The following is a 15,389-nucleotide window of genomic DNA, read 5'->3' as shown; positions in this document are numbered from 1 at the left end:
GCCACCTTCTGCAGGAGACCTTTCCAGGTCTTCCCCACCACCACTTGCTGGTAGTGTCTTCCCTCTGAGATTTCCTTCCACTTGCTCTGTTTACATCTTGTATGTACATAGTTGTTTGCGTGTCGTCTCCCTCTTTAGAATGGGAGTTTCTTGAGGGTGGAAACAATATATTTTTAACCTTTTTTGATATTCCCAACATTTAGCAGAGTATGTGGCATGTTGCAAGTACTTAATAGATGCTCATTGACTGACTGATTGACTCTTAGTGCCCGTCTCTGAGGCTCTCAATAATTCTATGCATTATACTTTGGGGAGCAAGTCAGGCAGTGTGAGACAATCTGGCTCTGCCCAGAAATGCTCAGGAGCTCATTTCCCAGAAAATCTCCTCTCTGATGATTGCAGTCACACTGCCGCAGTGATCACTTTATCACAGTGTACAAGAAAGTCAGCTGAGCCAGGCTGCTTCTCACCGTCAATTGAAAGGGTGCCAACCAGCAGCCCCGAGAGCAGCAGAAGACAAAGAAAGAACTGGTCTTCATGGGAGCTGAGGTCTACATCTCCACAACCCCTACTTACTGCCTGCTTCTCAGGCAATTACAGTCATAGCTGTGGATTTTATAATTTAGGGGTTTTACAAAAATCCTGTGATATTCAACACAGGCCATGTGAAGGGGCAAAATCTTAGTGCATTTAGCTCAAGGAATCTAAGCCCTGTTTTTGTCCTGGACCCCTTTGGCAGTCCAGTGAAGTCTATGGCCCACTTCTCAGAATGCTTTAAAATGTATAGAATGCAGCACAAAGAATTACAAGTATGCTGAAATACAGCTATCAAAAACGTAATAAAGACAAGTTCACAGATGACTCCTGAACTAGCCCACCCCCTCATTTTATAGAGGGTGCAACTGAGAGCTAGTGGAAGGAGCACTGAATTCAGCCAGCTGACCGTGATTTGCAATACTGTCTCTGCAACTTCCTTAAAAATAATAATATAATCAACAGCAATAATTATAACAATAGTCATCATCATCGCCATCATCACTATTATTGTTATGCTGTTGTTGTTATCATACTCTAAAGTTGAACAGGGCTTTACAGGCCTTAGCTCATTTCCTGTGTCTAACTATCCTGTGACAAAGGTAACACAGGTGTTATTATTCCCACTCTACAGAGGAGGAGACAGGTTCAGAGGAGTGGGATGCCTCGCAACTAACAAGTATCTAAAATGAGACTTACACCCAAGTCTCCCTGACTCAAAGCCCATCGTTGTCTCCTCTGTACCATATCTGTTATGGTTCCTTCAGATCTTAAGTTAGCGATCCCACAATTCAGTCAGCATCACATTTTGTTAATGATGATGATGATAATTACCATTCATACAGAATTTTAAGGTTTGCGACATGCTTCACATATATTATTTTGGACAATTATTAAGTGTCTAAAGCTGGCAGTTCTTCATGACTCCAGGTCCACTGCTCTATGTCCTGTGTTGTCCCCTAGCTGCTGGTGATTCAACTCTGATCTCCCCAAATCTTGTTTGTGTGTGTTTGTGTGTGTGTGTGTGTGTTACTAATCCTACCTTTTAAGCTGATAAATTCTGCATGAACCCCCTTGTTCTTCAAGTTTATTTCTAACATCTGGATTGGGTTGGCCAGCCCCCTGGAATCATTAGGTATTGGCCCAATCAGCTTTGGGATAACCTATGTGTTTAGGATGGGGTAAAAGACAAAATGAAGGGGAAAAAAAAAAAGCCTTGTGTCTGGCTTCCCACATACTGCAATGTGTCCAGGAATTAGGGTATTCAGGACAGCAAAAGAGTAGGGGAACCATGTCATAGGAGAATCAATGGAAGTAAGTGAGGATTTGACCTAGGAAAGAGAAAAGTTGGTATGGGGGTGAAGGTAAGAATAAGGGATTTGGATTTCTTCAAGACGCTCCCAACAGCACAAGGACATCAGTAGTACTAATATAATTATACTCATCCCTTCCCCAGCCCTTACGTCCATGACCATTTTACAGAGGAGAGAAAAATGTGGCTCAGGAAGGTTTGCCTCAGACCTCATAGTAAGCCAGTGACAGATCCAGGACTATCACCACTGGGTCCTCACTCCCTCCCAACTCAAGGCTCTTTACCTTATAATAATAATGCATTACTGCCTTGTGACCCAAACCAGGTAAATTAAATCATTTTGGTTTTCTTCTTACTGAGACTGAAAGAAATTCTCCCCATGCTCCTGTTTGCTTTTTCTACTCATTTTTTAGCCTTGAAGAGGCAGTGCTGCAAAGTGGAGACAGAGCCAGCCTTGGAGTTAGCAGTACTGTAGTTCACATCCCATCTCTGATACACATTGACTGTGTGACTCTGAGTTACTGGCTTAACCACTCAGTGCCTTAGGCAGCTCTCTAAGACCGGGTGGTTTCTTCCCTAGGAGGTTGCTATACCAGTGAAATGACAAGTCCAGGAATCACGTTTGCATCTTCATGTGTTCTTGACATGTGAATTGTTATATTGTTTTCTTTTTTTTTTTAATTTTTATTATTAGGAACAAAGAAAGAGGAAGTTCCATCTACTGTTTTGGCTGTTAGAGGTTCAGAGAAGACTGAAAGCCCGACTGAGAACCTTGTAAGTTTCTGTGGGGGTCAGGACCAGGGCTAGGGGTTTTTGAGTCAGTCATTCAAAAATAACAGTAATTGTAATGCCACATTTCAGTGACTCTTTACATTGCCTAAATACTTTAGCACTTATTATTTTATTCAATCTATATACCATCCCTCAATAGAATGGAAACACTCTGAGGGTAGAGACTGTTTTTGTTTTTCATCTGGTCCCCAGGGCCTAGCATGGTGACTTGAACCTAATAGGTGCTTAATAATTTTTTTTAGTTGAATTGAAGTTATTTATTATTCCTACAGGAATAGAAAGAGTTAGAATCATTATTCCCATTTTATAAAAGAGGAAACTGAAGCTGGGGGAAGGAACTAACCACTGGTGAGATGAGGCTTCCTATAGAAGGAGACCCTTGAGCTGAGCTTTGAAGGAAGCAGAGGAATTCAAAGTGGCAGAGGTGAGGAAGGTGTGCCTCTAAGGTACAGAGGACAGCTAGTACAATGGTGTGAAGGTGGGAAATGGATTATCATGCTTGAGGAAATGGCCATTGTGACTGGATTGAAGTGGGCACAAGGAAGTAAGTGTGACAGGACTTCTCAACAGGTAGGTTGAGAAGGGCTCTATAATGCAAACCAAGAACTATGTTGTGTAGATCAAAGACGATAATGCATATACAAAGCATTTTGCAAACCTTGAAGCACTTTCTAAATAATATCATCATCATCATCATCACCATCACCATTATTATTACTACCACCCTCACCACCACCACCCCTATAATCAATCAATAAACATTGATTAAGTGCCTATTATCTGCCAGGCACTGTGCTAAATGCTAGGGATACAAAAAGAGGCAAAAGACTACTACCAGCACTACTACTGCTGCTGCTGCTACGTTATCATCAAGACCGCCACTGCCATTACTACTACAAGAGACTTGTTCGTATTAAATAGAATCCAGATCTTTCAGCTCCTGGTCCTGTGCTTTTCCTCTTACAATATTAAACAGAACTAATATTTAGAACTTAGAAGGGCATCTACATTTTATGGAATGAGGCTACTAAAACCTAAAGAACTGAACTAAAAAGTCCAAGGTCATACAGCTGAAACAAGGAAGTCAGGTGAGCCTGGAGCTTCATAGTACACAATGGATGTTCTTTATGTGAAACCATGTTGCCTGGTACATTTTAGGACCACCCAAAGCTCTCCTTTTCTGTCACCAAAATCCTTTTGCTCCAGGAGTTTCCAAGGCCAAGATAAGAGACAAGGGACAGAACTTCTGGGTCTAATTTCCTTTGGGTGTAACTTGTAGGTAAAGGCTTGTCACTGGCTTGCTTCATTGCCCCGAGGAATCTCAGACCATTCTAACCCCCCTCATCATACTCCCTTACAACCTCCCCCCAAGGGACCTGGGCCTATTCTCCAGCTTTGGAGTTTGTCTGCTTTCTGTGGAAGTGCATGAATAATACACAGACTCCTGTCAAAATAAAGAGTGGTTATGAGGTCTCTTTTAACATCAGAAGTCCATCTTCCTAAGGAGCAAGGAGACCTTTTTCACCCACGTGTCACCCTTAAGAATGTAATGGGCCCTTTGATAAAGGACCCAAGTTTTGGGCCAGCATTTAAAAGCCCCTCTAATATCTGGAGCTACTCTCTCCTGGGGAGAGGAATGCAAACAGAGGTAAAGAACAGACTGAGTGTGGCTGGCATGTTTAATACCCTCAGAGTAGAACATCATTCATCTTCAAGTAAAGGAAGGCCTCTTCACACACTTCATAGTTAAAATATTTTAGAAAGTAGTACCCATTTTGGCAGGGTTCTCTCTCTCTCCTCTCTCTCTCTCTCTCTCTCTCTCTCTCTCTCTCTCTCTCTCTCTCTCTCTCTCTCTCTCACTTTCTCCAAGAAACAACAGCAAATGCTTTTGCAAGGGAGTGTTAAGTCTGTTTGGGAAAAATGCTTGCCTCTTTTCTTTCCAGTCTCTCTGACAACAGAGTATTATGGGCAGGTCCTCATCTCCCTTCTTTAGAGAAAGAGGTGAGGCAGGGGATGGGGACAAGTGGCTTCCCCTGTATCTAATAAGAAAACTCCAGTTGAGCATGCAAATCCTTGGCTTTGTATCATTGGTGGGTTAAACCAGGGCTGGAAGGGACCTCAGCACTTAATGGTCCTTCATTTTAGATTAGCCCCCTCATTTTACAGATCAACCATCAGCAAGCATGGGTTTCAGTGCCAGCCACTGTACTGGGCACGAGCCATACAGACAAAAAAAAATGAAACAATTCCTTTTTGAAAGGAAACTGAGGCCTGGAGATGGTAAGTGATACGTTGCCCAAAGCCACACAGATCACCTGACTGCATTCATTCTACTAGCCTAGGATATCAAGCTCAGAGACCTTGGAGATCAGTAAGTTACAGAATCACAGGATTTTACAGTTGGCAGAAACCTGAGACTCCCTCTAGTCCAGCTGTACTTGGACATGAATTCCTTTGTGAACATTCCTGATGAGAAATTCCAGTTTCCAATCAAAGCCATTCACTGAAGTCCTAATCTCCTCTTTTTGCGGATGAGGAAACCGAGTCCCAGACCCACCACATTCTGCTAGAACTTATTGCACTTAGATACAATTGTTAGGAGTTTTCTCTGACCTCGCTCTTAAACTAACCCCAAGCCCTCATATTAGAGGTGATCAAACTGAGATTTAGACACCCTGCCTCCCAAGGAAATCCATCTCATTTATGAATAACTCCAAGTTTTAAATATTTAGAGGGGAGGGGGTTGTTTGTTTTTCCTGAAATCAAGTCTAATTTTGATTCATTGCAATTTCTACCCACTGTCCCACATTCTTCCCTTTAGACCTAAAAAGAAGAAGTATCTTATGTTGCCTGTGTGACCTTAAGCAAGTAAGGTAACTTCCCTGGGCCTAAGTTTCCCCATCTATAGAATGATAGTGTTGAACCAGACAGCCCTGCCCTCAAGGATTTACAATCTGATGTGGAAGACACCAGGCTCCTAAACTGCTCTCTTATCCTCTCAAAGCCTCAGTTTACAAAACAGGGATTATCATCTTCCTGGTGTCAGTGGGTTATTGTGAGGATCAGATGAGATAATGGTATAAAGGGTTTTACAAACCTTAAAAAGACAGATAAAATCAGTTTGTTGGTCTGTCAAATAGCATTTGGTAAGCCCCTACTATGTGCCAAGCACTGGGATAAGTGACAGGGATGGTTAGGGTTAGCAGAGAAAAGGACAGTCCCTGCCCTCAAGTCTAAAGGGGGAGGCAATGTGCGAACAACTCTAAAGAGGAAAAACTAGAGGAAATAAGCAGAAGGAAGGCGGTAGCGTTAAGGGGGATGGGGAAATTCTTTATTATAGGGCCACCTTCCATATATTCTGAATTTATCTTCTATGTACCAATTTATATGCATGTTGTCTTCCCCGTTAAAAAGAAACTCCTTGAAGAGAGGTACTTTTCACCAAGTCTTGAGGTAAAGAAAAAAACCTTCCTATCATGAGAGCTGTCCCAGAAGGGAATGGGGCTGCTTGGGGAGCTCAGAGGTTCCCCACAGGACCTCAGCAGCCAGATCGGCAGACCTACCCTCCCTCATTAGAAGTGTTCAGAAGCCACCTCTCAGGGATACTTAAATGCCTTTTCAGATAGGGGTTACTCCAAATAACCTTTAAGGATGACCTCTGGCAGGAGGCCTCTCCTTAGCACCCCCATTGGGATTACAGTAATGCTTTTCCCCTGAGGTCACCTTCCATGTAAATATGAATATAGATACATAATATATGTGCATGTCTATATACATATACACACATACATATACACATATATTGATATATTGTATATATGTATACACACGTGTATTTACATATAAAAACATATCCATACATATATGTATCCTGTACATATGTGTGTATGCATATCTATATCTTTGTTTGTAAGTAACTAGTTATTTGTCTCTTGTCTTCCCTATTAGAATGTGAGCTCTCTGAGGACAGGAACTGTTTTTTCCTTTTCTTTATATCCTTAGCTTAGCACAGTGCCTGGGATTGGTAGCAGGTACTTATAGGGCAGCTAGATGGCACAGGGGAGAGAACGCCAGGCCTGGAATCAGGAAGACTTCCTGAGTTCAAATCCTGCCTCACTCACTTACAAGCTGTGATTCTGGGCTGGTCAGTTAACCCTCTTTGCCTCAGTTTCTTCATTTGTAAAATAATCTGGAAAAGGCAATGGCAAACCCCTCTAGTATCACCAGCAAGAAAACCCTAAAGAATTAGATATGACTGAACAGCTACAACTTAGGAAATGCTCATGGACCGATTGACTGACTTCTCAGAGATACAGAAAATGTCAGCTTTTGTTAGTTTTAAATCACAGGATTTCCAACCAGGAGGGGCCTAAGAAGACATCTATAGTTTCAATGGTTCTAAGCCAAGGCCTCCATTTTACAAGTGAGGAATTGTAAGCTCTTTGAGGACAGAAACTGTTTTCCTTTTTTTTTTTTTCTTGTATCCTCAGTGTCTGGCACTTAGTAAGCCTTAAATGCATGTTACCTGCCTGCCAGAGTAGGGAGCCCTAGACAGTCCTGAGCAGAGGAGCAACCCCTGATGGGCATGTGGGGCCCCAGAAGTGCCCTGGGGTTCCCCAAAATGTCAGCTGGAACCTGTCAGCCCCAGCAAAGGAATTCCATCGTAGCAACATAAGCATTCACTACTTACAGTTCACACCAGCCTCCATTTTTGCCACTGGCAATATTAATTTTTAAGTTTTTTTCCCACTTAGCCTTTTGTGAAAAATTGGTTTGCAGTTGAGTATAGCACACCCTTGTTAACAAGGAACTCATAACATTAGAAAGTTGGGAAGATTCCCCTCCCCCCTTTTTTCCCAGCCAAAATCCACCTCTCTATAACATCCTCCCAGCGCTCCTGCCCCTGGGGCCAGGCTGACCAAGTCCAAGCCTTCTTCCCCGTATCAGCTTTTCAAATATTTGAAGACAATTACCATGTTCCCCATAGTGTTCTCTTCTCCAGGCTAACCCTTCCAATTTCCTTCAGTTCATCTCAAAGGACACAGTTTCATAGGGTCAAGGGATTTGGAACTATCCCAGTCCCCTCATTTTTACAGAAGAGGAAACCAAACCCAAGAGAAGGGAAATGACTTTCTTAGTGTCTCATAGGTAGTAAGTAGTAGAGTGAAGATTTTAACCTAGATCAGCTGACCCCAAATCTGACTTTCTCCATTATATAGTAATGTCTCTCCTCAGAGTAGGAATTCTTGACCTTTTTGTGTATCCCAAACCCCTCTGGTTAAGCCTAAGTATCCTTCCTTCTCAGAATAATGTTTTAAGTACATTATATAAAATACATAGCATTACAAAGTTTTATTGAAATAATTGTCATTCTTTTAAAGGCAGGCCCAAAGGTTAAGAAGGTCTGGTTGAGCAGGCCAGTCCTCAATACTAGGCTTTTATGGAAGACTCAGTACCTATACTCAACAGCTCATTTCAAGGGCTGGATTCTCTGTAGAACTATCTTTCCAATTTAGGGAAGTGTCAATCAGTCAATAAGCATGTTCTAAGCACACAAAGAAAAGCAGAAACACCAACCATGCTCTCAAGAAGTTCATGTTCCTAAAGTCAAAACAGAGGAGAGAGGCAGGTGGTCAGGATGGATCTACCAGGGGGTGACAAGTATGGTCTAGGGTACTGTGAAAGGTTTCCACGCTCCTGAAGGGCTTGAGGAGAATATGGGGAAAGAACAAGGACCTAACTTTGAAGCCTAGCTCTGTCTCTACTCATATCAGTCAATTAAAAAAATTAAATAAATTAAGTGCCTACTATGTACCATGAAGTGTGCTAAACCTGAGGATACAAAAGAGGCAAAAGGCATTCCCTGCACCAGAAGTGTATGTTCTGATGGAGGAGAAAACAAGCGAACAGATATGTACAAACAAGCTGTGTGTAGGATAAATAGGAAGTCAGAGAGGGGAGGCACTAGAATGAAGAGGGGCTGCAGAAGGCTTCCTGGAGGACAAGCAATTTTAGGCAAGTGACTCCCTATCTCTGGACCTCAGTTTCCCCATATGGTAAATGAGAGAGTCAGACTAGGAGGCTAAGAAGTCATTTCCAGCTTCAAATCTCTAATCTTCTGACTGGATGCTTGTGGAGGGCATGCACGAGGGTATGACTGCAAACATGTCCTTGAAAGAGGCTGCCCAGGACAAGGCTGCTATTGCCAAGGACAGGCCAGAGGGCACAGGATAAGCTTCGGCTATAGTTACCTGAGGGCTGAGTTAGGGGAAGGGATCTGGAAGATGGGAGGAAGCATGCACCGGGAGTGAGCTAAGAGAGTGCCACTCAATGTGGGCACCTTGGGCCCAAGGCCAACTGACTGCTGTTCACTCATTAGGACTCATGCTAAGCACTCCACTGGTCATTACCCCTCTTTGGACCACATTAATATAAAGCCAGATCAGTCTCAGTTAAATCATGTCCAGAGCCCAGACTGCAGACTTCCCCATTTCTAGTATACTTCTTTTTTTGAGGCAATTGGGACTCAGTGACTTGCCCAGGGTCACACAGCTAGCAAGTGTCTGAGGACAGATTTGAACTCAGGTCCTCCTGACTCCAGGGCTGGTGCTCTATTCATTGTGCCACCTAGCTGTCCCTCCAGTACACTTTTTGTGACTCCCCAGCAAGCCCCCCCACTCCAGGACTGAGCTAAAGACAGAAGAGTGACCTTCCTTGTTGAATTTCATGTCAAAATCCTTCACCAGAGTCATTCCTATCCAGCAGGCATTGACAGGCACCATCCTTCAGAACTGAGGACCTGAAATGTGGCCTCCCTGGCTTGGGAAGCATAAACTTCTCCCAGTTCCTGATGTCTGGGTGGCCCATTCTTCTGCCAAGGAACCTTGGGATTGTCTGCATTGCTATCTTATTGTCATAAAACTGTTTGGTTTTTGTTGCTAGAAACACACAGAAGACAGGGAGCCACCCCCTGCAAACCCTGCTCCTGAGACAAGGGCCTCCAAGCGGAGCGAGGCCAGCAGGAAGATCCAACCAGCCTCACAGCCATATCTGAGCCAGCTGAGGAACGAGGAGGTCCAAAGGGAGACATGGATGGACCGCTTCCGAAAGCTGGAAAACGCCCTCTACTTGTGCGATGTGAACAATACAGGTGAAAGACTATGTTGGAGTAAGCCCCCCTCTCCCTGGGCAGTCAGGCCCCTTGATGGTATCTGGCAGGCTCAGGAACACGGGAAAGATTTGTTGTTATTCATGACATTATTTATTTACAACTTGCTTATGATACTATTCATGAATACTCTTCATAATTTCTTTCTTTCTTTCTTTCTTTATTTATTATTTATCATTTTTATAGCACTTTAATGTTTGCAGAGCTTTGTATATATGCTATTTCAACTGATCCTCACAATATCCCTGGGAGGGAGGTACTGTTATTCTACCCATTTTAGAGATGAGGAAACTGAGTGAGATTAAGTGACCTGCTCAGAGTCACACAGCTAGGAATTACCTGAGGCGGGATTTGTACTCAACTCAGGTCTTTCTGACTCCATGTCCAGCAGTCACCTGGCTGCTTCCTTTTATTCAAATGTAGGAGTATTTCAAAAAGAGCAAACCTTTAATCAAATGCAAGGGAGGATTCCTACAAATAAAATTCCATTAAAATAAATGCCATCAGCATAGCAAACTATGCTGGACCCATTACAAGACTTCCAAGCTTTAGTTGGGGCTCAGGCATTGAAAGTCATTGCATACAGCCACCTGTACTGTAGAACACAGAAAGGTATGGCTGGAAGGCACCATTAGAATGTAGAATGGATGTCAAAATGGGAAGGGACCCTGGAAACTACAATGTTACAGCTCTTCAGAGACTCCAGAACAGTCTCAGAGCTGGTAGAGACCATAGAGAGTGTTAGACCTGGGATATACTGTAGAACATAGAACATGGGAGGCTCAAGCTGGAGAGGACTTTAGGAATAGAATGTTAGAACATAGAACATAGAATGTTCAAGAGGGAAGGGGCCTTAGGATGTAAAATGTTAGAACATACAATTTTGGAGCTAGAGGTAACTGTAGAACATAAGGTAAAGAATGTTAGAGATAAAAGGGACCTTCAAACATAGAATGTTAGTGCAAAGAATATAGTGGAAAAGACCTTATGACATGGAATGTTAGAACATAGAATGTTAGAGCCAGCTGGGGTATTAGAACATAAAAGCTAGAGCTGGAGGAGACCTTAGAACATAAAAGTTTAGAACTTAAAGCATAGAATTATCATGCTAGAAGGGGATCCAGACTTTAGAACATAGAATAGTAGCTCTTCAAAGGACCTTAGAGTTGGTAGAGACCAAAAACCACTTATTTTACCCATAAGAAAACAGAGGCCAGAAAGGATTTTTTTTTTGCAAGGCAATGGGGGTTAAGTGGCTTTCCCCAGTCACACAGCTAGTAAGTGTGAAGTTTCTGAGGCTGGGTTTGAACTCAGGTCCCCCTGACTCCAGGGCTGGTACTCTATTCACTACACCACCTAGCTGCCTCTGAGGTGTAGGAATTTGTGCAAACTTATACATTCATTTCTCAATATAAGAAATAATTATTATGCATCAGCATTGTGAAAGGCACTGTACTGTGTTAAGCTGTGGGAATAAATAAAGTGATTCCTGCCCTCAAGTAGCTTGCATGCTACATAGGGGACTGGACATTCTGGATGCTGCCTGGTGCAGAGTCATAGATACTGTAAATATCTGGTGCAGGATTTAAACCCTGATCTTCCTGTCTCCAAATCTGGTGCCCCACTGACTACCTCACCGTGATAAGAAGGATGAGTAGGTTGAGTTGAAGGCGATATGGAGTGGAATTTTGGACATACCAGGTTTGAGTTACTTGTGGGATGTCTTGGTAGAAATGCCAAAAAGGCAGTTCCAGATGTGAACTAAAGCTCAGGGAAGAAGTTAGAAAGTATAATGAACCTAGGAGTCATCCGCTTGGAGGTGATAATGGAACTCATCAGAGCAGACAAGATAAATAGGGTCAAAGAGGTGGAAGGAACTTGAGAGACCATCTTTTCCAGGATTCAAATCCAGGTCAGCCTAGGATCCTAGACTTAAATCTAGAAAAGACCTCTGAGGATATCTAGTCCAATCTCTTCATTTAACAGATGAGGAAACTGAGAACCACGCAAATATAATGACTTGTCCAAGGTCACACAGACAGGAGACAGAGAGGGGATTTGAGCCTGGGTGCTCAGCCTCCATGCTCTGCATTTTTCTACTATGCCATATTGCCTCCCACAGAAGAGATTATTACGGGGAATAGGGGAATGTTTAAGAAGAAGAATAATAGTGGTACACATTTATGTATAAAGTGCTTTATTATGTTGGACCTCACACAGGGTGAAGTTGGCATTATCATTCTTCCCAGTTCATAAGGAAACAAAGACTGTGAAAGGGTATGTGACCTACCAAGGTCACCTGACTGATAAATATTTGAGTCAAGATTTGGACCCAATCTTTGTGACTCAGAGGCCAGCACTCTGTCTTTTACCTTACTATCTCAGTAGTACACATGCTTGGGGAGGCGTGGGGGGAAGATGAAGCAAATGAATGAATGAACCAGTTCAGGAAACCGAGAGGGAGTGGTTGAAAGTGGTCAGAGGAGAACACAGAGAGAAGCCAAAGGTGGAGCTAGTGTAGCGAAAGCATTGAGTGCTGAAGAAAGGTCAAGGAGGTCTGAGAAGGGGCCATTGGATTCAGCAATTCCACTGTCATGGCTGACCTTTGAGAGAGTGGATTCAGTTGAGTGGTGAGGTCAGAGGCCAGATTGCTAGGGCTGCATGAGTGTGTGTGGGGAGATGGTTGAGGCTTACCTAGTGTGTCTCCCTTTAATTCCTACCCCCAATAAACATTTTTAAAGACTCTGGCCATATTGAAATAATAGGGTAGGCTCACAATCATGTCCAAGTTTCACTGTTCACTTTGATAGGTTTCTGAAGTGATTTAGATTAGGAAAGTGCTGAGGACATCATGTTATATCAGGATTTCAGCAAGGTATTTCACCCAGCTTCTTGGCATATCTTTACAAATCACTCTGGCCTGGACCTCGGGAGACCCTGGTGCTTTCTAATCCTAATTCTGTCCCTGTCTACCTTTGTGACTCCCACATATATACATATGTATCTACACACATACATATTTAAGTGTATGAATACAGATATATTTGTATATGTATATATATATGTATATATATATATACATCTATATAATTATATATACACATATTGTATGTATGTGTATCCACATGTATAGATTTATATGAACATATAGAAATACATGTATGTATATAGAAATTACATGTACATTTAATTCAATATACAAATGTATACAAAAAAATATACTTGTATTTAATTAAATAATATATGTGTATAAATAGATAGAGACACATTAAAAAAAAACAACCTCAAAATTCAATTACTGCTGATGGCTGTAGCCTCAGTCACTGATCTATTTCTCCCCAGCCTTGGGCCTCATTCTTGTGGAGTTTCTAAAGAAATAAGTTCTCTATGGAGTTTTGTTGACCCTGGTAGATGATGGATGTAAATAAATTAAAAGAGTAGATTTGAAATGCTTTCCCTATGACCTATTCATTATTTATGTCTGTTTTCCCTGTTTCCATGAAATGTGGAGAGTTACTACAGCCAAAGAATAGGTCAGCAAGAGATGGGAACGTCTGAGGCAACTTTTAATGAAAAATGAGGATTGACCGAGGTCAGCATGTTGGCTGACTCATTGACCACAAACTCTTAGGAAGCAACCACAGCCTCATAGCAGGAGGAGGACTATGTTACAAAATCATGGAGTGGCTACAGACCTTAGAACACTGAACACGGGAGTAGGGCTTAGAGTCCTAGTGATGGAAGGAACCTTAGAACCGATATCATCAAAGCTCAGAAGGACCTTAGAATGGTTGATCTAGAAGGGTCATTAGAACACACAAATATTAAAGCCGAAAGGGACCTTGGAATGTAGACTTTCACAGGTGGAAGGGACCTAAAGACATATGTTGTTAGAACTGGGAAGAACCTTAGAGCATAGAATATTAGAGCTACGGAAAGACATTGGGACTTAAAGTGGAGCAGGGAAGGACCTTGGAACAAAAAAAAATCTTAGAACGTAGAGGTAAAAGGGACAGTAGGACATAGAATGTTAGAATAAGAATATGTGTGACCTTGAGTGTAGAATATCACAGCTGGAAGGGGCCTTAGAACAGAGAATGTTAGAATAAGAATGAGTGAGTGACCTTGAGTGTAGAGTATCAGAGCTGGAAAGGGCCTTACAACAGAGAATTTCAGAGCATAGAATATTGGAGCTGGAAAGGACCTCAGAACATAAGATGTTGGCCTAGAACATAACATCTTAGAGTACCGAGCTGGAGAAGACTTCACAGTGTTTGAGTTGGAAGGCTCCTTGAAACCTAGAATGTTAGACCTTGGAGGGGTATTGCCACTTACGCTTTTGAAGCTAGAATATACCTTAGATCTCATTGGGTCCAATGACTGATTTTATAAATGCAGAAGGGAAGTCACATGCCAAAGGTAATGCAGCTGGTGAATGTAGGGTAAGGCTTTGGACCTGAGCATCTTACCTATAGCTCCAAGGCTCCCGCCACTACACCAGACCTATATTTCTCCCTTTTGCAAATAGCTATGCTCCCTGAGGTTCAAGAAAAGGTTCAGCACATGCCTGAGTTCAGAAGAAGTATGCACAGGGCATAAATGTTTATTTGGCACCCTCTGTGTGCAAGCACATTGAAGCAGTCCCTGGGATTGACACACACACAGCATGGAAGGTCCCTTTGGACTGATGTGAATGATTACTGTGATAAACTGAAGAAAGTAGGTGATGTTGGGCAAACAGATTATTCTTTCCTTTGAGGAGGTGGTGGGCGTGTTGCCATGGCTGGCTCTCTGAAGGATACATGGAAAGTCCTCCTGGCTTCTTGTTGGTGTTTGTGTGTGTTTTCATTGAAGAAATGGGGGAAGGAGAAAGGCAGAAGAAGATGGACTTTACCACCTGATGAGAGATTGAAGGATTGTGGTGAGCAGCTGTTTGGGGAGTCCACTCATGACATGATAGATTGGAATGGGCACACATTTCAGCTGATGGCATTTTTAGTTTGACATCAGGATGAATTTCCTAGCAATAAAGTTTGGAGACTCTTTAAATCATAGAACACAGAATGCTGCAGCTGTAAGTGCACTCAGAATGTAGACTATTGGAGCGTAGACTGTCAGAGCTGGAAGGGATCTTTAGATACAAAATGTCCACGATGGTATGTGCATTAGAAGATAAAATGTTGAAGCTGCAGGGACCTTAGGAGATGGAACGTTAGAATGTAGAATGTCAGCACTGGAAGGGAACCCAGAACAAAGAATATGAGGATTGGAAGGGTCCTAAGGATATAGAATGTCAGAGCTTAGAGAGACCTAGGAAGAGAAATTGTCAGAGTTGGAGATGGAATCTTGGAAAATCAAACATAAAGCACATACAGGAACCTGAGGCTAATAGATGGGAAATCATTTACAGAGAGGTGAGCCGGTAGCAGGGCCAGTTCTGGGAACAATGGCAAATACAGCTTGGCGGTGCATTGGATAGAGCGCTGGCTCAGCTATCAGGGAGACTGAAGTTTGAATCTTGTCTCATACCCTTGCTGCATTACCCTGGGGAAGTCATTCATCTTCCCACAGCCTTCGTTTCTA

At 42.5% G+C, this 15,389-nt stretch overlaps 1 protein-coding gene across 3 annotated transcripts in view; it reads left to right on the top strand.

The window, feature by feature from the left end:
• The window catches only part of CUNH1orf87 (chromosome unknown C1orf87 homolog), a 61,413-nt gene that overhangs the window by 43,860 nt on the left and 2,164 nt on the right, over window positions 1-15,389 (top strand). For all 3 annotated transcript variants that reach the window (XM_020993162.2, XM_020993164.2, XM_020993155.2), the window contains 2 exons: window positions 2,541-2,620; window positions 9,581-9,788. In XM_020993162.2, coding sequence (XP_020848821.1) covers window positions 2,541-2,620; window positions 9,581-9,788 — 288 coding nt within the window. The remainder of the gene's footprint in view (window positions 1-2,540; window positions 2,621-9,580; window positions 9,789-15,389) is intronic.

The sequence above is a fragment of the Phascolarctos cinereus genome, unplaced genomic scaffold, assembly GCF_003287225.1.
Source record: "Phascolarctos cinereus isolate Bilbo 61053 unplaced genomic scaffold, phaCin_HiC Scaffold_5;HRSCAF=322, whole genome shotgun sequence".
Classification (NCBI taxonomy): Eukaryota; Metazoa; Chordata; class Mammalia; order Diprotodontia; family Phascolarctidae; genus Phascolarctos; species Phascolarctos cinereus.
The sequence above is the reverse complement of the archived record's forward strand: the minus strand, read 5'-3'. Positions and strand labels throughout refer to the sequence as shown.